Below are 25,954 nucleotides of genomic sequence, written 5' to 3' on the forward strand. Positions count from 1 at the left end.
TTGGCGATAAATAAAACTAAAAACACAGAATACACAATTATGTCTTAATTAAATTAAATATTTTATTTTTCTTAAAAACATATTTTTAGAACAATCTTGCTATTATTTTGTAAAAAGTGTAAAATGTTTGGACATATCTTGCTGCTTTACACTATTTTGACCAGCAGGTGTCGCCAGCCTGTACAGTGTTTCGAACGTTTCGAAAAACTGAATCAATTTGAAGCAATTGGTTCAATTGATTCGAAGCTTCGAAAAGCTTCGTTTCTCCCATCACTATTGTTTTTATTACCTTAGAATGAGCCATTTTTATTTACATACACCATGGGTCATCTTACATGGAAGTCGCTGTCATGTTTCTACAGTAGCCCTAAACGGACAAACTGCTCTACAGGACGCGTTTCGTCCCTACGTTGTCCCGACGTGTTTGTCCTGTGGCGGCTACCATATGCGTTTTGAAATTGAGGGGTGAGCTGTTGGTTGCAATTCGCAATTATACCACTAGATGTCGTTAAAACGTACACACACCACATTTAACTATAGACGGTTTCATCGGACGCACGTGCGGTGATGCGATACGCGTCTTGTCCGAATTTCACTTTCGGTTAAAATTTTTTTAATGGTCTGACTAGTTGCTAAACTGAACTCTTGAACAAATACCTGATCGAAAATAACAAATGTTTTGGTTTTCTAGGTAATCTACGGATTGTTTAGTTTGTTTGTTATATAAATCAATTACGTTTAAAGGACTTTGTTATTATTGATTCTAAGCGGAGTTTACCGGAAGTTACGTGTTGACCACGAAACCTGCTTGTTTATGTTGTTACTGCTGAAACCGTCTATAGTTACAATGTTTTTTTGTTTTAATTGTCGTAAAAGACATTTTATCATATATGCGTTCCCTCAGATTCAAACCCATTACCTTGTAGTTGCTAACACAATGCTTTACCAACTGAGCTAAAGGAACACTTAGGTATATACATGTATTGTAATCAGCAAATATTAAGATATCTAATGAAATACCAGCATGATCCCAATACCAGTTTAATTCATATGAATCGTAGCAAAATGTACAATTTATTACAAAAAACAGTACTATATACAGTAGCCAAACCCAGCATCACTGGGACAAAAGAAGATCATACGACACATTCAAATTAAATCGTATTGATACGAATTAGCCACTTCGTACACTAGTTACGATTTGCCATGAGATTGTGTTGTCAATTTGTAATAATGCATCTTAAGTGCTCTAATTTAATTAGCACGGTTGATGGTTTGGATAAATCAGATAAACAAAAACACTTCAGAGGTTTCGAAAGCCCTTCAGTAACCTCTGCTGAAAATGAAAGGCTTGATCATTTTTTTACGCCACCCAGGCGTCTGCTCTGAACAGCATGCGTCAAGACAAATAGGCCCTCGAGATCACAAAATCACCTGTCATTTCCTCTAAAAACAATCTGATACGTTTTTATCGCTTCTGTCATAAGAGCCTTCATAAGCTGATGGAAACGTCGACTGTTGTGGAAAAGGAAATAATTTCCGCTCTGTCCGGCAGCGAGGCAGAGCGGCCCCGTCAACCTGACACGAAACCGTGACGCAAGGCACGCCGAAAAGATTCGGTTCCACATTCCTGAGGGGATTGTTTCTCTATTCAATCCTGTCTTTTAATTACACCTCCTCTCTTTGCCTTCCAAGGGCAGAGAATCCTCGGCGAGTCCCCCAGCTCTCTCCTCTCAAATGGAAATACGCTGTTTTAAATCAGGGGTTATCTCAGACGCTTGCGTTCCTCTGATGAGATGACTTCAGACAGAATCTAGTCCCGTGGCTCCGTTTTATTTTTGGCCCTGTGTTCTTAAAGCAGTAATTGAGATGTTATCTGTGTAAGGGAAGTCTCGCTTCCTTAAGGTCTATAGAACGGCCCGTAACTGATGATACTTGTGCCGATTTGACCCACAGTCTAAATCAAGAGGATAATAAACGCAGTCGTTGACAAATCGGTGCTATAGATTTGCCCAGCAAAAGCTTTGAGCGAGATTATTATTGTTCGCCAAACAGTGAAGAATATTTGCATAAACTAAAATAAAAAAGTACGCTCGTAAACGTGATTGAAAGTATACTTTTCAAGAGTATTAATTAGAGGGATATTTAAAGGTGCATTGTGTAACTTTAAGAGGAATCTCTTGACAGAGATGCAATATAATATACATAACTGTATTATAAGTGCTGTTTAAAGACCTTACATAATGAATTGTATTGTTTTTATTATCCCTTACAAGGAAGTCGGCATTTCGCACTGCCATGTTTCTATAGTAGCCCTAATGCTGCGTTTACACCAGCCGCGGTAAAGGTGGCAAAAACGCGCTATTCGCACATAGTTGGACGCTTGAACATTAAGTTTACTCGCTTCATTCGCGTGTGAAAGCCGCGTGTGAAATTCTAGTCATTCAAGACATTCACGGGGAAATTCGCGTCATGGGAGGGGCTTCTGTGACTCTGCTGAGACTCCGCTCGCTTCCTACTACAGTAAGGTCCTGATTTGTTAACGCGGCGTGGAAATCTGCCAAAGTTCAGATTTTTCAACTTGCATGTTTCCCGCGGCAACACTCAATTCGCGCGGAATGCGCCACACCTTCCGCGCCTTTCATGCCGTTCGCGCCGCAGGATGCCTAATTGCGTCTTTGCATTGACTTAACATGTAAACCAGCGGTGCTTGCCTCCTCTACCGCGGCTGGTGTAAACGCAGGATAAATGGACAAATTGCTCTCTAGATGATTTTGTGTTTGTCTTGTGGCAGCTACCGTAGCTTCTCTATGTGTTTTGAAAGGGAGGGGTGAGCTGCGGACTGAGTCGTTGGTTGCAATTCACAGTCTCATCACTAGATGCTGCTAAAAATGTACACACTGGTCCTCTAGCGAACACAAATACAGTATTAAATGTATTTCGTTTTTTTATTCTGAATCAATGTTAGATGGTTTGGTTTAGGAATATATCTCCCAAGCCCGACTTTCAAGGTATTTCATCAAAAACTTTGAAATAAATGTTTTATCGTTAACTCTTTCCCCGCCATTGACGAGTTATCTCGTCAATTAAGAGAAACGATTTGCATGACAAAAACGTGTTCCTGATGAGGTTTTATGTTAATATGTAAACATCAACAAATTACACATTACTATACAATGTAAGAAAAATTTGTCAAAATTCATGTTCAGATGTCATTTATGTCTTCCAAATAACAGGATATGAAATCAGCTTAATTCAATGTAAGCTAAAAGCTCATCATGTTTAAAATATCAACATGTATTTGGTGAAATGGCATCATTCATTAACAGTTCTCTAACAAAAATCCTTCAAAAATGCAATTATTTCAGCTTTTTGCTCAAATAAAATATATTTTTTTTAAATACCCATAGTTAAGAGTTTATAAGCAGAGAAAAAAATATAAGATAGGACAAAACGTTTTTTTTACTGCTTTGTTTGTTTATTGTTTGTTTGAAAGCAGAGAGTCTGTTCTTTCATTTGATATATTTGTTTGTTTAGAAGAAAATTTTCCTGGAAGGCATCTTGTGAAACTTTTGTGAAAATCACAAAAAATGCTGGCGGGCAACTTTTCAAAAAAATTCTTGTGTGGAATGAGTAAATAGCGTAAAAACGTAAACTTGCAACAAAATAAAAAAAGAATTTGAAAGATACTTTTACAAACAACAATGAATTAACATTTTGGAAATAACCATTTTAGTTTCACATTTTCAATTTATGCTAAACAGTCTGTTTTAGAAATAGGCCTATATATCTCCCAAGCCGGACATGTCACTATCGGCATAAACAAGTCAGAAAGAGAGAAACAAATGTATTTCATTTATTTCCACTTAAGCACTTACCTTGGTTGCATGTTTTCCCTGTATAACCTGGATGACACTTGCATTTGTTGGCTCCCACACATTCTCCATGTTTTCATCCGTGCTGACAAACCGATGAGGGCAAAAAGACAATCGGTATCATATAAAACTACATCTCAGTGTCAATGTAACAAACATCAAAACATGTAGCGTTAAATCGCCTGTAGTGTTCACACTAAGAAACATCAACCGTATTGCTATTGGCAACAAGAACAAGCGTGTGTACTATTAGACCTTGAGGATACTGTAGCGAGGGATCCACAAAATCGTTGTTTTGAAACGCTGGCTGCCTGCATCAATAATTCATTGTTTGCCTTGGTCATTTTAATGAACTTGGGACATGCAGAGTTTACGGTCCACCTCATTTCTGCTTTATGACTTATTACATCCCACATTTGTATTGGGAGACGGCCAAGAGCTGCATGGAGAACGGCGAAAACTCGTAGTTGCTTGGAGTTGTCATAGCAAGGTTACACAGACTTTGCTATCTTCGAAATGAAGCAGGGGAATTCCAGAAGAGAACAGCAAAATCTGTCTTTTAATATTTGTTTTGTAGAAGATTTGTAGCCCTGGTAGCAATGCGAAAACACTGCAGAATACGAGTAGTGTGTCTCATTCCAAATCCAGTGCTGGTCAAAAGTGAAGTCCAACTTAAAACAACTGACATCTTTGCTCTTTATTCAACTATTTTATTAACGATGCATAAAATACTTTGTAAGCATTTCTTACTTTTAGAATAATTTAAGTTTATAAAGTAAGTGTTTGTGCTGCCTTAAAATTATGAGCTAATTCAACTTAAAAATATTAGTTAAAGAGCACCTATTATCCGATTCACGAGTTTACATTTCCTTTGGTGTGTAAGTGTGTATGTAAGGATGTAATTGTACACTACGCATATTTTACTATGTTCTTACCTCAGCTTAGACAAATTAATACATCCCTATCTTTTTTCAATCCGTACAGTTAATCTTTGTACAGCGCGTCGTGAATGTGTTAGCATTAAGCCTAGCCCCATTCATTCCTTAGGATCCAAACAGGGATAGAAGCCACCAAACACTTCCATGTTTTCCCTATTTAAAGACTGTTACATGAGTAGTTACATATAGAGCCCCTAAGGGGACATGAAGCAAAAATTAAATAAAGTTTAGTTTCGCGTGCGCACGTGAAACTTGCGCATGCGCACGTGAAACTTAAGGGGATCGCACACCGGACGCGCAGCTGACCGACGTGCCGCGCTGTTCTAAAAAAATCGAACACATTGTTTTCTATGAGTATACGCACACTGGCGCCGTGACTCAGGAAGTTTCTCAAATCCCTGTCGTGCAACAGAGTGCCACTCACATAGTTTCATGTGTGCACGTGAAACTAACGCATTTAGGCATGCGAAACTAAACTTTTAACAAAAATTCTGCACATGAAGGTTTCATATGAGCATGCGAAAGTTTCAAGTGAGCACATGAAACTAAACTTTAGATTTTTTTTACTCCAATGTCACCTTAGGGGCTCGGTAGTTACACGAGTAAGTATGGTGGCACAAAATAAATTGTGGCGATTTTTTAAACGGATAAAACTGAGAACTATATTGTATGGCGAAGAGCACTAAGTTTGCAGCACTTTGACCTCGGCGCGCAGTAACATCATCCCGCCTGACTCCTCCCCCTCTCGCTTAAACTTCCGTCAATATTACCGCGCCTAAGCTCGAAGTGCTGCAAACTAAGTGCTCTTCCACCTTCCAATATAGTTCTCATTTTTATCCGGAAAAACAATCTCAACATTTCATTTTGTGCCACCATACTTACTCGTGTAACTACTCATGAAACAGTCTTTAAATAGTGAAAACATGGAAGTGTTTGGTGGCTTCTAAATTCATCCCTGTTTGGATCCTAAGGAATGAATGGGGCTAGGCTAAATGCTAACACATTCACAACGCGCTGCGCAAATATCAAGTGCACGCATCGAACAAAGATAGGGATGTATTCACTTGTGTAAGAACATAGTGAAATATTGAAAAACGGTTGTGTTTTCCTTTAATAACATATAAAACTGTAGTTTGTGCATTATTACATTTGAGCCTTTTTGTTTTACATTTGTGCATTTTTGTATTAATCAAATAAAACCCAGAGATAGTTCAGCCAAAAATAAAAATGACCCCATGATTTACTTTATTTATAGCCTTTATTTATCCCCTTGGAGCCGTGTGGATTACTTTTGCGAAGGATGGATGCACATTCTTTGGACTTGAAGGACCTTATATTCATCGGTTATAAAGATTGAGAGAGCTAGGACATTTTTTAAAAGATCTGAATATGTGTTCGTATGAAAAATAATGGATATGTGTAACTCAAGGCTTGAGGTTGAGTAAATGATGGGAAAACGTTTTTCATTTTTGGCCGAACTATCGCTTTAATACGCTGTGGTTTGCCTTTTTGCCAAACTATTTTGTCCAATTACAACTTGAAAATTTTAGTGTTTTGTCCATTTTGTACAATACACCTCATTAATTTGATGTACAAATTCCTCCTCCCGACAATCACTTCTGGCCCCTACTGTACTGTATGCTAAGACACTTTAGGCTAAAACCACTACTCACAATCCTTTGCGTTGTGCGACTATTCAACAAACGGATCGAGACCTAATTTTACATCATTGAAGTATGTCTGACATACTGTAATTCTTCATAGTTAAAAATAGAAGGAATTCAGGTCATCTGAATGTGAACGAGTGGCCTAATTTAGCTTAATTACAGTACGTACATGTCATATCTATTAGGAGCATTCGAATTGGGAAACTCCGGACTGGACTCGACTAAACCGGGCTTACCGCAGAACACTCGAGCGTGGCTTATATCCCCCAACCTGCAGTCAGTTGAGTCTAATTTCCATTAAAAGCTTCATTGAGTCTCCAATTATAGAAGCCTATCAGAGACGCTCAGTTCCTTTCCTGTTGTCACTCTCCGAATGAGAGAGAGAGGAACTGTGAGGGTGCGAATGTACCCTCGGCTCACGCTCTACTATAAATGGAAAAATGCAAATATTACAGGGACAAAATAAGATACTTTCTCTGAACGTTATGTATACTTTCTGCTGTTTATTTTATTGATGTATTCGAATCACTTGCACAGCAATTGGTTCGGTTAACAGTTATTAAACAACAAAGCATGTTTCCTGTTCATCCTAAAATCCCAATTGTGAACAAACTAAGCACAGATATCTCATTTCCATTTAAACCGCACAAAGACGGAAAAGCATTAGGGCGCTCGGCCAAAAATGAGAGATAGGAATCAGCCGTCTCATTCCACCTTATTAGACGGTTTAAGCAAATAAAGGAGCCACTTTCAGCCTGCTTTTAACCTGTGATATTCAATACAGTGAGATCAAACCCTGAAGTTAAAACACAAAGGACAAACATGGGCCCTAATTTGGTGGTAAAGCCCAAGCTGGCAAGTTCTTCGGCATCGTGATGCATTTATCCGGGCCGCTACCTTAACTAGCCAACCACACAGACTGTTATCAAATGTGATGAAATCACGGATTAATCTCAGAGGGATGCCGCGTGATCGCAGGCGGCTGATATATTTTAAGTGCTGACGTGTGGCAAGCTAAAGATGGACCTTTAAAAGGAAACCTATCCGGTTGAGTCCGCTTCGGAGAAATGTCGATTTGGAACACAGAGCATGGGAGAAACGGGACGAGGGAAGTACCCGTTATTGACAGACCACATCAAACGGTCCCGCTAGCTTCTCTCTAATGTTTCTCAACCTTTCATGCTCAACATAGCAAACCTTTCAATCCATGACGCATGAGCAACACTCTGGAAAATGTAATGGGTAAATTCTGCATACAGTAAGTTACAGATGAGACTATGAATTTAACAAGACAGGTTCACTGTGATTTTGCCAAGCAAGATCGAAATCCTTGTTGGTTCCGTTACACTTCTCAGTGATATCTTATGGAAATGGAAATGCAGTAGTAAAGATTGGAAGACATGTCTTATATGTCTCATCAAAGTGATTTAAGTGAAGTAATCGTTGCAAAGCTTGGCTTGCAACAATCGTCCCCCCTTCCCGTTATATACTTTACATTTCCGCGCCTTTAAATAAACCTTCCAAATAGGCAACAAATCCTTGTGGACCACATAAGTGAGATCTTTCGTCATTCAAATGATTGGGGAACAAACAAAACAAGTGAAAATAAACAGCGATATATATACAAACATCCCAGAGCGTCCAGATATTCAAATGGGAGCTGGAGCAGGTGTGAAGTGTTCACAAGATACTGGGATATTCTCAAAGGAGCGTGTGTGTGTGTGTGGACTATAAATAAAGGGGAATCTGGAATTCAGAGGATGCACGCTCAGAATGACGCTCGGCCAAGATGATTGCATAGGTAATATGATGTGGTGCTAACCTTGGGGTTGGCACCTTATCCCGAATACTCTGCGGGTTAAGACGTAGAGAGCTGCAAAACAAACCGCCAGACAAAAAAGAAAGAAAGCTTTGTCTAAGTTAAATGAAAACATTATGGGAGCCATGCGGATGATGGACAAGCACTCCAAATGCAACATACATAACGTACAGATGCACACAAACACACATAGTCTCTCACATCACATGTGGTGGTAAATAACAGATTTATAAATATTAGACATATTAGACATATTTACGTTACGCATGCAACATTAATAACATACCAGAATGTAAATGATGCATATAGATTAGGTTATTTCTTATAACAACAGCTAAAACTGATTACACACTAGTGCACAAGCAGCTGGCTGTTATGAGGTACGAGAGGCTGTGCTATATTGTAAAATAAGTCACGGCCGAAGGGCGTTGTTGCAACTCCTCCAGTCGTGACTTATTCACAATACAAATACAGTACTAGCCTTGAGTACCTTGCTTTTATAAAACCACACTATACAAATATAAAAATATGTATCAACGCAACTTTCATGAAGTAAAATCCCTTAAACTTTATCCTTCCGCTGGAAAAAGTAGTCCCTGACCGAATAGCAACAACATGTTATATTTATTTTTACACTGCTGATGGGGCAGTCACACTATAAGTTAAAGGGACACTTCACTTTTTTTGAAAAATGCTCATTTTCCAGCTCCCCTAGAGGTTAACATTTGATTTTTACCATTTTGGAATCCATTCAGCCGATCTCCGGGTCTGGCGCTAGCACTTTTAGCATAACTTAGCCTGATCCATTGAATCTGATTAGACCATTAGCATCGTGCTAAAAAATAACCAAAGAGTTTCCATATTTTGATATTTAAAACTTGACTCTTTTGTAGTTACATTGTGTACTAAGACCGACGGAAAATTAAAAGTTGTGATTGTCTAGGCAGATATGGCTAAGACTATACTCTCATTCTGGCGTAATAATCAAGGACTTTGCTGATGTAACATGGCTGCAGGAGGCGCAATGATATTACGCAGTGCCCGAAAATAAAAATAAAAAGATACTAAGGTGACTATTTTCGACTGCTGCATAATATCATTGCGCCTCATTGCATTCTTTTAAATAGTTAAAATATCGAAACTCTTTGGTTATTTTTGAGCGCGATACTAAATGGTCTAATCAGATTCAATGGATTATGCTAAGCTATGCTAAAAGTGCACAACCAGACCCGGAGATCGGCTTAATGGATTCCAAAATGGTAAAAAATCTAATATCTAACTAGGGGAGCTGGAAAATGAGATTTTTTTTTTAAAAGTGGAGTGTCCCTTTAAGGGGCGTGTACACGAAAGCATCCACACGCGTCTGAAAATGTCAGGCAGACGCTGACGGTAGGCGCTTGCCAGCTTTTCTCAGCCAAGCATTTTGGTTGCTATGATAATTCTGCTTTGTTTATCAGTCGTTGAATGATGCGCCGGTTGGTTGTTGTGATATTTGTCCCGCCCCCTTCTACTGTGATTGGACAGCCGATCTAAGCGTTTCACCTAAAGTTGAAATTTTTTAAACTCTCTGCATTCAGCGCAAACGTGTGTGGCCTCCCGCGTAAACGCCTTGGTGTGCAAGCACCCTTTGAACATGCTTATATTTTTCAGACGTTAATACGAAAATGGCTGAGGAGCGCTTTATCAAAATCCAAATTTGGCATCGTCCATCTTTGCTTTTCCGAAAAGAGAAAGGTCACGCTGTGACGTACAGGTTTTCTGCTGGTCACATACCGTATTTTCTGGACTATAAGTTACTCTTTTTTCATAGTTTGGCGGGTCCTGGAACTTATAGTCAAGTGCGACATATACGTCAAAATTATTTAATATGAACCAAGAGACATCATTACCGTCTTAAGCCGCGAGAGTCCGCTGTATGTTGCTCCTGTATTTATGTAATTCAATGGATTCAGTGATGTGGAACGACTTCGGGACCTTTTTGAACTTGATTTGGCTTGTCGTGTTCTGTATGCTATTGTGTATTTTGTAAATAACTGTTTATGTTACTTTAACATGTACGGACACCTATTCAGCCTGCTGTTCTGTTGTTTAGTTGATGCAGATTTGAACTTTGGTACTTGAACACAAACTTGGGTTTTCGATCTGACGCATTTGTGTGAGTATGAATGCGAAGTTAATTGAACGAAAAGTGTAGTGTGACTGCCCCTTAAGGGTGAAGAACAGTGATATACAAAATCATTGGGTGAAGCGAGCATAGCTGTGTTTTATCGCAAATAAAACACAGCTATTGACCAATCAGAATCAAGGATTGGAACTAATCATTTTATAATGCAAAGTTAATTCCTTCACTTGGGAGGTCCTGATGACCCTGTCAGATCAAATATGACTTCAAAACCAGTATAGATCGATCAAATCTTTCTCTTAGAGGAGCTTCATAAAAATTCCCTCTCCGCTTCAGATCTTGTTAACTCTGGATGATTGGGGTGTTATGAGTGTCAAATCTAATTTGAGCTGTTTGAGGTTTAATCTTCATTAAGTATTCAGCCCACGAAATAACGGGTTGCCCCTTAAGCCAGCTGTTTAGAGAAAGTCAAATATTTCAGTTTTGTGTTGCTGTTAATAGCCTATACACGACTACAGAGCCCGCAAAGCATCTGACTGAAAGAATACACCGAAAGCATTTCAGAAGTGTGCACTCCACTTTCCCAGAGGACTTTGTGTTCGGGGCTGCATTCATTACGGCCTCGTTTTCAATGTGTGTATTTCGCTTGGTGTGATCACTGGCCAGGCAAAACAAACAGCAGCAATTTCATCAAAGATGTGAGATGCAGTGCTCCTGTAATCAGTAATGATGGAGCCTTTAAAGTCTCCTGCGCGCTTTCTATTCGGTGCCGAAATTGCGGGTTGAAATCACTGAATGCAGAACTGCTGTCAGTCCCGCTGTCTGTCACCGAGAACAGATATAGTGTTGAATCTGTCGGTTTAGCGCCCATTGTGAATATTTATTGACTATTTATTTTCTCCCGGTTTCAGACATGTGTATCAACCCAGGTGTGTTTTCATCATGAGCACAGAAGGCAGTCAGTGCTTCCTCAAAAATTTGCATGAGAAAAATCACTGATAGCTAAAAATAAAACCAATATTATAAAATAGGAAATGCGAATCGCTGAATTTCTGTTTTAAAACGGATTACTTTTGCTATGGTAACACCTAGCGTTCACACTGGAGGTCTTCTCAGGTCCAAAGAAATGTACCCGACCCGAAATGACTCTAATCACTTTTTACTCAAACTCGAGGTACATAAGGGTGTTTTCACATATACACTGTTTAGGTCGGCCTAAATGACGTGTCGCTCCGAGTACGGTGCGTTTGGGTCAGTGTGAACACAACAGCCGCACTCGGGTGCGCACTAAACGGCCGCTCCGAGACCGCTCTAAACAGGTGGTCTCGGAGCGGCTGTTGCCGAACTCTGGGGCGACCCACCTGTGGTGTGAACACTGCTGGACCTCGGGCCGAACCAAATACAGGAAGTTCTCCACATGTTTGAGCAACTGGGCTTCCGTTGTGACGTGAGCCGGGTGTTATACAACAAACAAGCCAATCCTGGTCCGTTGCATAGAGATTCGCTGTCTCCTTTACGTTTGAGCTGATGATTTTATAAATGCATAGCTGTCCTCTACACACAAATAGTGACATTACGGGCTTTTTAGCAAACGGCTCCGTGAGAAAGGCTTTAATAGAACAGCTACGCAATTTCGCGTTAAAGCAAAGAAACTTCGCAAAGACGTGCATCGTTTATCTCCACATCTTGATAGCTGCGCTCTCCCTGTCAGCGCTGGTTGTCGTGGAAACGTGGGGGTGGTCATGAGACGGTAAGAGCTGTCAGAGACCAATGACAGCGCTGACTGTTGTCACATGGTGTACGGTGCCGCATTTCAAGTAAAGTACCAAATATATATATGTGAACACGGACCGCACTAACTGAAAAATGATACAATGTATTTTGGTGCGCTCCGAGGTCGCACCACGGTGCGCACCAACATATGTGAAAACAACCTCTTTTTTAAAGAAAGTCCCGACCCGAGACAAACCAGAGAAAATTAGACATGAATCCAATCCGACTCAGTCTTTTTTAACCCGAATGTAAATGGCACCGTTGTGTGTGCAATCCGCAGCCCCGCACGCAGCAGTCAGACAGAAAGAAACCCCAATGGCCTTGCAACCAATTTGGCACGTTGCTTCAATCATTTTCATTTGTTGTCTGACGACGACATCAAGGTAAACGCTAAATGTACAATTAAAATTGATTGACATGTATGGCTCAATGAAAATTAACCTACTGCCAGTCACACGGACTCGATGCACACACTAGGGGCCCTATCTTGCACCCAGCACAATTGACTTTGTCAGTGACGCATGTATCATTCGTATTTTGCACCGGCCCACAGCGGGTTTTTCCCTCCACAGACGCACGTCGGCAAACTAGGGAATGAACTTGCGCTCCCTGGGCGTTCAGCGCAAAAAAGGTGTTTATTTGACGTTACGCCCAAACCACACCTATGAATAATGAACCTACTTCAGACCAACCCCTTATTGATTTGCGCCTGGCGCAAGAGTTATTTCTCCCGCCGGGAAAAAAGCAACAGCACCCAAGATCCGCCCACAAGATCCGCCCACTTGCGCTTTGCGCTTCGCACTTGCGTTTCAGATCGTTAAAATAGGGCCCTAGAGATCTTCACATGTCCACTTAGATTTCGAAAACCGAGGTCTTAAAGTTTCACGTGTGCCTTTGGACACAGGTCGAGTATAATAATAGCAGCATCGGGTCTCGGGTAATTTAAAATGAATGTGTTTTTGCGGAACGGACCCGAGAAGACCCGAACTCTCTCGCGTGTGTGCGTCGAGTCCTTTTCAAACCTCTCCTCTGTTTGTCAAGAGCGCTTGCGACATTGTGTGGCTGGCGGTAGGTTACTTTTCATTGAGACAGACATGTCAGTCGATTTTAAATGTACATTTTAGCGGTTACCTTGGTGTCGTCGTCAGATAACAAAGTAAAACAAATGCAGCAGCTCGCCAAATTGGTTGCGAGGCCACCGGAGTTTAGTTCGGGTTGGACTCGGGTCTAATTTTCTTGAGTTTGTCTCGGGTACGCACGTCGGGTTTGGGTATAAAGTGATTCGGGTCATTTCGTGTCGGGTACATTTCTTTGGACCTGAGAAGACCTCTAGCACACACGCGAGATAGTTTGGGTAGTCTCGGGTCCGTTCTGCAAAAACACATTTATTTTAATTACCCGTGACCCAATGGCACTAATATTTTACCTGACGTGACCCGTGTCCGGGACACACGTGAAAACGCTCGGGTCAGACCTCGGGTTTTCGGATCCAAGTGGACCCGTGAAGACCTCTCGTCCGCACTACTCGACCCTCAACTTAAGTAAGTAGTTAACTGATTGCTTAAAATTTTGAGTTAGTTTAACTTAAAAATATTAGTTGACACAACATTTTTATACAACTTTGAGTTAACTAATATTTTTAAATTTAATAAACTCAAAATTTTAAGGCAACCAGGTAACCTTCTTTTTTAAGTTGAACCAACAGTAACACTTTAGTATAGGGACCAATTCTCACTTTTAACTAGTTTCTTATTAGCGTACATATTAGCTGTTTATTTGTGCTTATAAACAACATATTAATGCCTTGTTCTGCATGACCATATTGTACATACCTTAACCCAATCCAATACCTAAACCTAACCTTATTATATATTAATTAACAGTAAATTAGGAGTTTATTGAGGCAAAAGTCATAGTTAATAATCAATACTAAAGTGTTACCGAACCAACAAAGAAGTACTTCAAAAACATTTCCGCTACTAATGAGAACATATATAACACATAAAATAAAAATAAAATGAAAATGCTCTAATGTAAACATTAAATCATGGTAAAAAAAAGGTTTAAAAAATGATTATATTTCTATTGATAACCCCAATTGTAAGTAAAAAACAAAATCTGATTTAAACATCAACTAAAACAGTCATTTAAATGTAACTATTTAAAATAAATTGATACATTTAAAATAAATCCAGGGAGATCCCAATGGCATCAACCACCCTTTGTCGAGAACAACTATACTGGACAAAAGCAAACCTGTTCCACGTGTAGTGTGAGAGACATTTACACACTCGTGCATATCCACACACACACAAAACACACCACATCACATGTCAGAAAAAACTACAAATAAAAATGAAACGACAGCAATCCACAAGCGCAGAAGCGTCAGCATTAAATTTCAAAACCGAAGCCTTTTGAAGCCTGTAGGTGCGACCCCGGATAAACCACAACTTTGTAGCAAAGCTGACAGCTGGTCTATCATGTGCACAAGCCATGCAGAGAATCTCGCATTTGTCAGGATGCCCGATACACTGCGCCGCTAATATTGCCATGCATCACAGAGTATGAATAGGCGTTAGGCAGTTTCCATTTGGCACGGTCAAACACTTGTGCTACTTCAGCCGTTTTCAGTTTTGTAGCAGACACATGGCAGCGGATAAATGAAGCGTACAACGTTATTAATACCAGCACCGGAGGCGCATCCTCTGATTCCATGATAATGCAATAAAATGTGCTAATCTGTACTTGAAAATCATTACTTGATTAATGTGCCGTAATATTCGAGAGGTCTCGTCACTGCTAGCGTGAAATTAATGCACGTTTCCACTGCACAGATCTGATGGGTGCTTCAGCTAAGTGCATTATGGGTAATGTGCCATCAGAAAATGACATTTAACTTCATTTTTTTCTAAAGAAAGTTTTGAACGTGCAGAGTTTAATGCCTCTGGTTGGGATTTTCTCGAAACCCTTACCTTGAAGTCTGAGCAATGCTTTGTTCGTGCGGTAACCGGTATGCAATTAATTCAATTATGAGGCTATTTATAGGCTCAAAAGTAATTCCACAGGAATGTGGCACTGTCGCGGCAGCTACCCGCAAACCTTTTAATTATTCCAAATGACTGAAGTGCATAATATTGGGTGTCATGTAAAATATCTCCAAGGCAAAGTGGATTACGTCGAGGTATTTTCTTGCGATTATCCTTGTGTTAGTTGGCATGAAACTTAGAAGCAATAATTAAGGATATAGCCGTGTGAACGGACCTTACTACTACTTCAATAAAAGCAATGCAAGTCACCAGTTCATGACAAAGTGTAAAAAGTGAAAGTTGAATATACTTACTTAAAAAATTACTTTAGTTAGCAAAACTTAAAGATTTTTCGTTTTTTAACTTATGTTTTCTAACTTTACGGTAAAAATTTAAGGTGAAAAAACATGAAAATTACTTTATTTGGTTACATCTAAAATATTTAAGCTTTTTCAACTTTTAAAAAAAATTTTTTTTGGGTGTTACCATTTAAGAAGTTACTTGCTTAGAACAATTATTTCAATTGGTAACACTTAAAAAAAATTAGTTTTTCAACTTAGGTTTTCTAACTTAAAGTGAAAAATGTAAGGTAAAAAACATGAAAAAATTAGTTTATTTGGTAACCTTTAAAACATTTAAGCTTTTTCAACTTTTTAAAAACGATTTTTTTTTGGGTGTTACCATTTAAGTAGTTACTTGCTTAGAAAAATTACTTTAATTGGTAACACTTAAAAAAAAATTGTTTTTCAACTTACGTTTTCTAACTTTAAGTGAAAAATTTAAGGTAAAAAACATGAAAAAATTACTTTATTTGGTAACACTTAAAACATTTAAGCTTTTTCAACTTTTTGAAAAAGAAAATTTTTGTTGAAAAATTCTAATTTTGGGTGTATTTTTAAGTATTTTTGTCAAGTTAATCCAACTTTCACTTTTTACAGTGTACTATAAAAAGTAAAAGTTGGATCAACCTAAAAATTACTTTTGACAATTGATATCACCTTAAAGTTTTTTCAACTTAAATTTTCTCACTTTAAGTGAAAATGTTAAGTAAAAAATGTTTTTAAAAAATTATGTAACTAATTTAAGTAATTTTTTAAAGTTTTTTATATCCTAAAATTGTCTAAATCTTAAAAACTTAATTTTTTAGGTGTTACCATTTATGTAATTTTTTTATTAATCCAACTTTCACTTTTTACAGTGCATGTGGTGGAATCAAATGGACCGTGTTAACAAATGCAAAATTAAAATTAAGACTATGTGTTGTACTTACTAGTTAAACTTTGTTATGCTACACTGTAAAAAGTTAAAGTTGGGTCAATTTTAAAAATTATTTCAATTGGTAACGCCTAAAAGTTGAAAATTTTAAGTTACAAATTGAAGAAATTAAAAAAAAGTATCTAAAAATTTTCACTTAAAGTGAAAGTGAGTTTATAAAACTTAATTTTTTAGGCTTTACCAATTGAAATAAGTTTTTTAATTGCTTTTTACTATGTACGCTTGTCAAGTTTTTCTGTAATAATCTGGTGACTTGCAATCGTTTTGTTAAAATGATAGTATATGCGTTATCCATATCACAGAGAGTTGCGATAACTTAAATTTATTTTACGTATTTATCATTTGTGTGTTGCAGGCTTAGATTGTCCAAATTAGATCAATTAAGAAGTGGCCTTACTAAATATGCGCCAAGTAGGTCTTTACTGTTATACTGTTGGCTAGATTGGGGGCGCAAAGGTGAACCTAGTGGCTTAAAGCAGGGAGCGGAAAATAAATATGGCACGAGTAGAGACGAGTGAGGAAAACTACTACAGTGATGAACTTGTGCCTAAACATTTTTGCTTTAGCCTGTAACATCAGATGAGTATGTATTACCTGTTAATTTTAATATAATAATTACATATCTTAATAATAAAAAAACAATAGCTAATAAAAAGAAAATTTCCCTGGGGAAATGATATACCGCAAAATATTGTAATCGCAACACCCAACAGTAAAATCGCATATCGCACATTTCCAAAAAAACATGCAGCCCTAGTTAACAGTTAGCTACTGTTTAGAAGGTTATTAGCACCTAGATAGTATAAAGGTAGAATGCCCCTTAAGCTTGCCCCCATATAGCCCAGTTCACCAATTTTCGCAGCGGTAACTCACGCTGGCACTGGCCCCAGGAAACACGCGTCCAACCCCAGCAGCAGTCAATGCGGCCGCCGTATCGACACAGCCCATTGGAAGAGGCCATCTGCCTGGGCCACCTGTCGGGAGACACTTTGATCAGTTTTTTGGCGAAACGCTGCACAACAGACAGTTAAGTGGCAATTACATTGTGCATACTTTGGCAAAGAACTGCATACCAATGGAGAGGCAGTTGGCATGCTTTTGGCACCTTTGGAAACATTTTCTACATGTTGCATCCAAAGCGGCACTATTACAACATTAAAGGATTCATGAATAAATACAATTTTAATATAAAAAAAACACATTACCACATAATAGATTTATATTACTTACAGTATACTTTATGTTATACTAGCACACTGAAAGGCACAGTTGGATAAGATTTAAAAGACAATGATCTCATATAGGCAGACCTTCAGACTAATGGCAGATGGTTTGGACGGCACAGAATCTTTCATTGGCCAAGGATCGCCCAGGCCATCTGACTAGCATGTAAAGCAACCAATCACAATTTAAATCAAATGGCATCTTCAAAACTCCTTACCTCTAACCAAAATGGGACAAACCCAATTGTTAGGTTAACCATGTTGATAGGTTGAAACAAATAAGCAGTTTGGTGAACCAAGCGGTTAACTTATAACCCAATGGATGGATTTGACCCAACTATGCAACAACCCAACATTTTTTAAAGTGTAAACAAAATGAAATTCATGAATATTCCTGAGCTCTGACAAACAACCTCTGGGTTTCTATCATCCATTTGTAATCCACCAAAAATGATGTTTATTTGCCAAAGATTTTTGCACATTTGCTGCTAACTACTGTACAGTCGTAGCTATTTTGCTTGTTGTTGGATTGTTTACCGCATCAGTCAGCAAGTGATGTCTTATCTATATTCACAAAGACCCCGGTTGTAGTCGGTGACAGAGGTGCTGTAGATAAGACCACCACGAATTATCACCCTGCTGCACCGTACCAGGGGCAGATGTTGTGACATTTGATGTTGGATGCACATAGCAGAGATAGTGTAAGACCTGGCCTACACTGGGAAGCTATTGGCAACAATGATGCTTTCTCAAAGGGATATGTTACAAGACCCAACAATGAGGGCGAACGCAACAGATTTTTGGAAAACATTATCCGAAGCTATTTGAAAGTCATTTATCATGAATTGGAAAAGGTGCCGCTACAAGAACAGCCGAAGTGCTTTGAATAAAAGAATTTCTTGGCAGCACACGCGGGGATTACTCTCTTTTTTCTACCAAATGTTTTAGTGAAGTAAAAAGAGCACAAAACCTTTTATGGCCTGTAAAATAAGCAAAAGAGAACGAACACGGGTCACATGATGTTAGGTAATTGGATCATAGATAAAAAAAGGAAACCTAAAATTAAACTCCTACTTCATATGCCTGGCTACCTTAGCACAGAAAGAGAAAACAAGACAGAAGGGATACATAAGGAAGATCATAATAAAGAGAGAGAGGTAGAGAGAGGCAGTTTCAACACTGTTGCACAATGCATTTCATCTTATTTTATGAAGCAGGTTATAAATGCATTTAAATAAACCCATGCCATGAGTATTTTAGGAATAATTCATTTTCATATTCTGTATGAAAATACAAATTATTAAAAGTTATGTCTTATACAAACGCCAATGATTTAGCTTGTGTTGCACATGTAACACAGAAAACGATTGCAGATTTTGGCCATATACTGCATCATTTCCTCGAGTTTGTCCCAATCCGCAAGGCAGTGAAAATGCTAATGTGGCCACTACGGCCGCCAGTCATTCCAGTAAGAAAGCGTGATGGTAAGCACAAAGTGAAAATGACATGCCGGGGAAAAATGTTTGTGTCTGCAGCCTGGCAGAGCGAAAGGAAGAGAACTTCAGCTCTAGAGACACGGCTCGCATGCTAACATGGATGTGTTTGCCTTCTGGCTGTCAATCGTCTACAGCTCACCTGTAACGTGCATTTAATTACAAACACAAGCAAAACTACTGTGTAGTAGAAAGAAAGAATAAAAGAAAGAGAAAGAAAAAAAAACATGAAGAGGGATAGAGGGAGTATGACATTATAACCTATATATTGGGTTAAGAGCCATAAGCATTTTTATAAATACTTGCCTATACTGCCTTATATTTATAAGGAAAGACAAAAAGAAGCGAGGTACTGAGGAAGGGATGTAAAGAAGGATAAAAGGAAACACAAAGTAGAGAATAAGGGAGGGAGGGAGGAAGGAAGAAAGGAAGGAAGGAAAGAAAGAGACAAGAGTAAAGGACGGAAGGAAAGACCAGATGGAGGGAACAACAAAAGAAGAACAGAAAGGAGGAAACAGGCGAATAAAAGAAAGGAGGCAAAGTAGTAACGAGTAACGACAAAAAAAGGATGGAAACAAAAGACAAGAAGGAAGGAAGGAAGGCAAGACAAAGGAATGAAGAAAGAAAGGAAGTAAAGACAGAACAGAAAGAAGGAAAGAAGAAAAGACAGGATGTAAATAAGGAAAGAATGAGGAAGTAAATAAGGAAAGACAGAAAAGAAATAAGAAACGAATGAAAGTTAGAAATGAGACAAAGCAGGAAGTAAAAAAGACAATAAGAAGAGAAGGAAGTAAAGACAGCAAGAAAGGAAGGACGGAAGGATTCATTGATTAATTGAATGAATGAACGAACGAATGAATGAAGGGAAGACAGAGGAAGAAAGGAAGGAAGGAAGAAAGGAAATAAAGACAGAAAAGAAGGAAGAAAGAAAGAAAGGAGGCAAAGTAGGAAGTAAAGACAAAGGAAGGAAGTCAAAAAAGACAGGAAGAAAGGACGGGGGAAGGAAGTAAAGACAGAAAGAAGAGAAGTAAGTAAGGACAGGAAGGAAGGACGGAATGAATGAATGCATGAAAAAATGAAGGAAAGAAAGGAAGTAGTTAGAAAGAAGTTGGAAAGGATGCAAAGTAGAAAGTATAGAGAGTGGAAGAAAAAGAAGAAGGGAAAGAAAAAAAGACAGCAAGGAAGGAAGGACAGAAGGATTGATTGAATAAATGAATAAATGAATGAAAGAATGAAGGAAGAAAGGGAAGACAAAGGAAGGAAGTAAGGAAGGAAGAAAATAAAGACAGAAAGGAAGGAAGAAAGAAAGAAAGGAAAGAAAGAAAGGAAATAAGGAACGAATGAAAGTTAGAAATGAGTAGGAACTTTTGAAAGTAGGAAGTAAAGGAAAAAGGAGGAAGTAAAAAAGACAGGAAGAAAGGGTGGGGGAAGGAAGTAAAGACAGAAAAAAAGGAAAGCAAGTCAAGACAGTAAGGAAGGATGGAATGAATGAATGCATGAATTAATGAAGCAAGGAAGGATAAAGGAAGAAAGGAAGTAGGTAGAAAGAAGTTAGAAATAAGGCAAAGTTGAAAGTATAGAAGAAGGAAGGAAGGAAAAAAGACAAGAAGAAGAGAAGGAAGTAAAGACAGTAAGGAAAGAAGGACAGAATGATTGATTGAATGAATGATTGAATAAATGAATGAATGAATGAATGAATGAATGAATGAATGAATGAATGAATGAATGAATGAATGAAGGAAGGAAGGAAGGTAGGAAGGTAGGAAGGAAGGGAAAACAAAGGAAGAAAGGAAACAAAGACAGAAAAAAGGAAGAAAAAAGAAACAAGAAATGAAAGGAAGAAAAAAGAAACAAGAAATGAAAGGAAGACAGAAAGGAAATAAGGAAAGAATGAAAGTTAGAAATGAGACAAAGTTGGAAGGAAAACAAAAGAAGGAAGTCAAAAAAGACAGAAAGAAAGGGCGGGAGAAGGAATTAAAAGACAGAAAGAAGAGAAGTAAGTAAAGACAGGAATAAGGACGGAATGAATGCATGAATGACTGAATGAAGGAAGGAAGGAAAGACAATGAAACAAAGAAAGAAAGCAAGTAAAGTCAGAAAAGAAAGAAAGAAAGGAAAGACAAAAAGGAAACAATAAACAAATTAAAGTTAGAAAGGAGGCAAAGTAGGAGGTAAAGACGAAGGAAGGAAGGAAAAAAGGCAGGAAGAAAGGACTGGGAAAGGAAGTAAAGACAGGAAGGACGGAAGGAAGAAAAGACAGAAACAAGGAAAGGAAAGAAAGACAAAGGAAGGAAAAAGAAAATAAAGACAAAAATGAGGGAAGAAAGGAAGAAAAGAAGTAAGAAAAGAAAGAAAAGGGCGCAAAGGAAATCAGCAAAACAAGAGTCAGGCATAAGATTGCGTGCCAGTCAGTCATCTGCAAACTCTGGGTCCGATCCAAGAAGATACCAAACTGCTGAGAGAGAGAGAGAGAGAGAGAGACAGAGAGACAGACAGAGAGAGATCATCGGCCACCGAGATACCGGCGCCACGCTCTGTGCTTATGGAAGGTAACAAGACTGTCACAACAAATCCCTCGTCCACCTGATAGAGCGTCTTTTCTCACCTTGTTAAAGATGCAGCTATTGCACAGTTTCAATTTCCATCTCGTGGGATTAGAGCGTCACACAAACCACAAATATCTCCATAATGCCATTCACTCCCAACTGCTTAAATTAGCCAGCCGGGTCACCAAATTAGAACTAGGTGCTATTATTTTTCTGCTGTGGTACATTAAAGAAACATAAGTTATTAAATTCATATTATTCAAGTTTCTATTTATCTGGCAGTGGTTTGTCACTATTCGTGTGGTCGCATAGCACGTCTGCGTTTGCAAATGTTTCTGAATTATGACATCCGGCAGCGCTCGGGTAGAATGCGGGGGGGTTTAATTACAGCCCTTCACGTCCCCCTGCCACCTCCATAGACTGGCACACAATTAGACGCGAGGCGCTTGAAAACTGGGCAGTCTTTATTCACTCAACTCTCAATATAGATGCCTGTGCAGACTGACACAGCAGTCAAGCAAAGTTCATTTTGACACCAAGCAGGAATCAAACCAAGAATCACTATTGAAATAATTGTATACGCACAATGCACACTTTAGTTTTCGATCTTTGGCATGGCATTAGTCAACATATTAAAGTTTTCTACTTGTTACCACATCACCACACAGCAAGTTAGTGGTTTAGGAGAGTCTCACGTCCCTCAGGTATATGGCACAAGCCATTAGACATCAGCTTAACGGTCCCTGCCAAAGGCCCGAAAATAATGAATGGACCTCTCGCGCTTTATTTCCAATGAATTTAGATCGGGGCAGCGAAGCAGGTTTATAAGCAAGGCAAATTGGCAAATAATGGCCCTGGTGACAAGCTTCCTCCATCACTGGTGAAATTAATAACACACGCCAGCAGGTTAATGTACGCGTTCATTACATTGGGTGGCTCTCGCTCCTGAAATGCCAACACGAGCCATGCCCAGAGAAACGAAATCGATATTACAACTGTGATGTATGTATGAGATATTAGCTACCTTCTGCTTATGATATATCATAAATTTACGTTGCATTGAAGTTTACTCTGCTTAAATGAGCGAGGCAAATACAGATGACAAACTAACGTGGAAATATCTGACCAAAAGCTTAAAAGTTTCCATAACTGTAACACCACATAGCAGTGTTCATCCTTCCAACACCGCCGATGATAATCACAAAAAACATGGTGATCAATATATAGCCAAGCTGAGGTTTGGCGCAAAACGACCGTATGCCAGTGAATAAATTTCCAGTCCATTTGGAAGGACATATATTTGTCATCCTGCCAAAGGACAAACACTTCCCTACAGTGCCGAAGATAAAAGATGCCTTAAAGATAACTGCTAGAATGGCATTCACTTAGACATCCACGTTTGGGTGGTCTTTGTCTCAGCAGAGCAAGCTGTGGGAACCGGGTGACTAAGACAGCGCGAGTTAATTTTCTGTTTGACTGACCAATGGAAGACAAGGGGGATATTTTTGCAATTCTGTATGGTTACGGTAGTGATGCAGAAATGACACATTTGAGATTTTAGCCATTGTGACGTCATAAAGTGCATTGCACTTAATAATTAAGTAATGCATACTTAAATTACGTAATTTAATGAGGTTTAAGGAGTTCAATATAAATTCAGCAATGTACTTATAATGATGCATGCAGCATTTAGGCTATATGAAAGAATTAAGAATTTAATCGATGCGCAATTAAACGGTTACCAACTTTTTAAGAGATGCATAGATGTCTTAACTAAGCATTGCAAAATAAACAATGCTCAAGGGAGCCTACCTAATAAATAATGCAACTGTTGCATAATAAATGCAGCAATGTACTTAAAACAATGCATATGTGGTACTTTAGACGTAATTAAGTATTTGGTACATAATTAATTGATGCGCAATTAAGCTGCACGATTACACTTTCCTATGGCGCAACTGGTGAGGTCGTAGGAAACACAGATCAAGATAAAAAGCGACTGCCAAATGCATACTGTACAGTAAATAATGTAAAGCGAGTTTAAGCGATGCGTACTTTGATGACATCATAAAGCATCGCATACTTCACAAATTACCTAAAGCGACGCGTCATAATAAACTGACAAGACGCAGGCTCAGAATTAACTTTTGTAATAAGGGATGAGAGGAGCGTATGCACCCCTCTAAAAATGGCCCTAAGGTACACAACTTCGAGCTAAAGCGCGCACTTAATTTCGAGCACGGATATTTGATCCTCTTTAATCTTAATGAAGCTTTAAGCAGATTTGAATCTCTGGCACGTTTCTGCTCACCGCATATTTCACATATCATGTTGGGACACGACCAAAACCGGGAACGCGCGCGCGCTGATTGTCCAAGAACGAGGATGAATTATTATTATACACACACTTTTGCAAAGCGAGGTGCCATTGTAAAATCTATATTTAGATAGATATATATATATATATAGATAGATAGATAGATAGATTCACCATACATATGGTTTGCAAAGTATGTGTGTGATAAGTTATGCAAATATATTTAAAACAGTTAGTAGAACTTTATTACAATATTTAGAAAATGTCACAATAAATGCATTTGTATCCGTTCATTTGTAAACATTTTAAAGCATTTGCAGAGTTCACAAGTTTGATGACTGGCAACATAGTAACACAACACGAACTTAAGGCGCGTCCTAAATTTAACCAACTGATCACCAAGTCCAACGCGTCCGCGTTCATATACCTGTTACGCTTTCAGAAAGTAGACTAAAAACACATTTGGTATAAACAGACATTAGAGACGATTAAAACATTAACGACCTTCACCGTTTTTTGTTAGGCTACATCACACTGATGCGAACATCATCTTTGACCTCTCACCTGCCATCGAAGTCCGCGCTCACTCCGAACCAGCAGGTCCAAATCAACACGAACTTTATCATCCACATTGCAACGCTCGTAATATGCTGCTGTATATCCAAACCTCTCAGACGGGGGTCTCCAGTGCTCGGGTGGGAATGAGGGTTAGGTCCGAAAATACTGAAATCTGTTGTGCCGAACACATGCACTGCTGATCGGCTGTGAGAGACACGCAGCGCCGCTGTCTGTCTGTGGACCGATCCTCCGGCAGAATGACCCGTGCGCGCGCTCTCTCCCTCTATCTCTCTCTCTTTTACTCCCTCTCTCTCTCCACACCCTGTGAACGAGCTGTACACCCAGTGAAGGAGAGACTTGAGCACAAGGTACTGATATTGTACACATTGCATTATACACTTGAGCTATCACATGCTGTTGTGCATATACATACATTTCTATAGTTTACTAGAGCTGTATCACAACATCAGATTTCACACGAGTATGCCCAGAAGACAACGCAAACGGTATTATCATGGTATCTGTCGCAATTAAGTTAAATAAATAATGACGATTTAATGACAAAAACATATTTAATTTCATTTGTAAACAAGTGGGGCTTTACAGCTGCTGCTACTGCTGCAACACCACCACCTATATTGGAGCATCAACCAGAAAATAGACCCTAGTATAATAGCATTTACTACAGTAAACTGTAGTAAAATTGCTAGATATACTATTTTGAATCTTACCGTAAATATTTAAATATACCCCAGTTATTACTAGTTTATCCATTTGCGATAGTTAAAACTACTACACTTTGTTCAAGTATAGCATTCTGTAATTTACAGTAATTTTATGTGGGTTGGTGCTTATTTATTTACAGTATTAATATTTGTGTAACATAACATCAATAATCACAATTCTTTTTAATACAGCTATATTGCAAAACCGTGAATAACGATTGTGTACATTAGAAATTGACATCACATGTGACCTATTAGTAGTACTGAGAGCTGCACACAATAATATGCATTGGGAAACACTACACAAACGGTTAATCTGAATATAATTAATTCCTTACATTTATTCATTTGGCATACACTTTTATCTAAAGCAACTCACAGCGCATCCAATCTATAGACGGTTTCAGCAGTAACAACATAAACAAACGGCATTCGTGAAACAAACGTAATTTCCTGTAAACGTTGCAAAGAATCAATAACAACAGAGTCCTTTTAGAGTAGTTTCTTTCTGATAACAAACAAAATAAATAGTAAGTAGATTATCTTAGTTCAAATTATAGCTAAAGCTTACAAGAACTACACTGAGCTAATGTT

The 25,954-nt window shown here is 38.6% G+C and overlaps 1 protein-coding gene across 1 annotated transcript in view; it reads right to left on the reverse strand.

Moving 5' to 3' along the window:
- npnta (nephronectin a) overlaps positions 1–25,075 on the reverse strand; it is a 60,276-nt gene extending 35,201 nt beyond the window's left edge. The window contains 3 exon segments of the mRNA XM_055204528.2: positions 3,879–3,971; positions 17,372–17,472; positions 24,642–25,075. Of these exon segments, the coding sequence (XP_055060503.2) occupies positions 3,879–3,971; positions 17,372–17,472; positions 24,642–25,027 (580 nt within the window). The 5' untranslated portion in view covers positions 25,028–25,075.
- Between the last annotated feature and the right edge of the window lie 879 nt (positions 25,076–25,954).

The sequence above is a fragment of the Misgurnus anguillicaudatus genome, chromosome 3, assembly GCF_027580225.2.
Source record: "Misgurnus anguillicaudatus chromosome 3, ASM2758022v2, whole genome shotgun sequence".
NCBI lineage: Eukaryota > Metazoa > Chordata > Actinopteri > Cypriniformes > Cobitidae > Misgurnus > Misgurnus anguillicaudatus.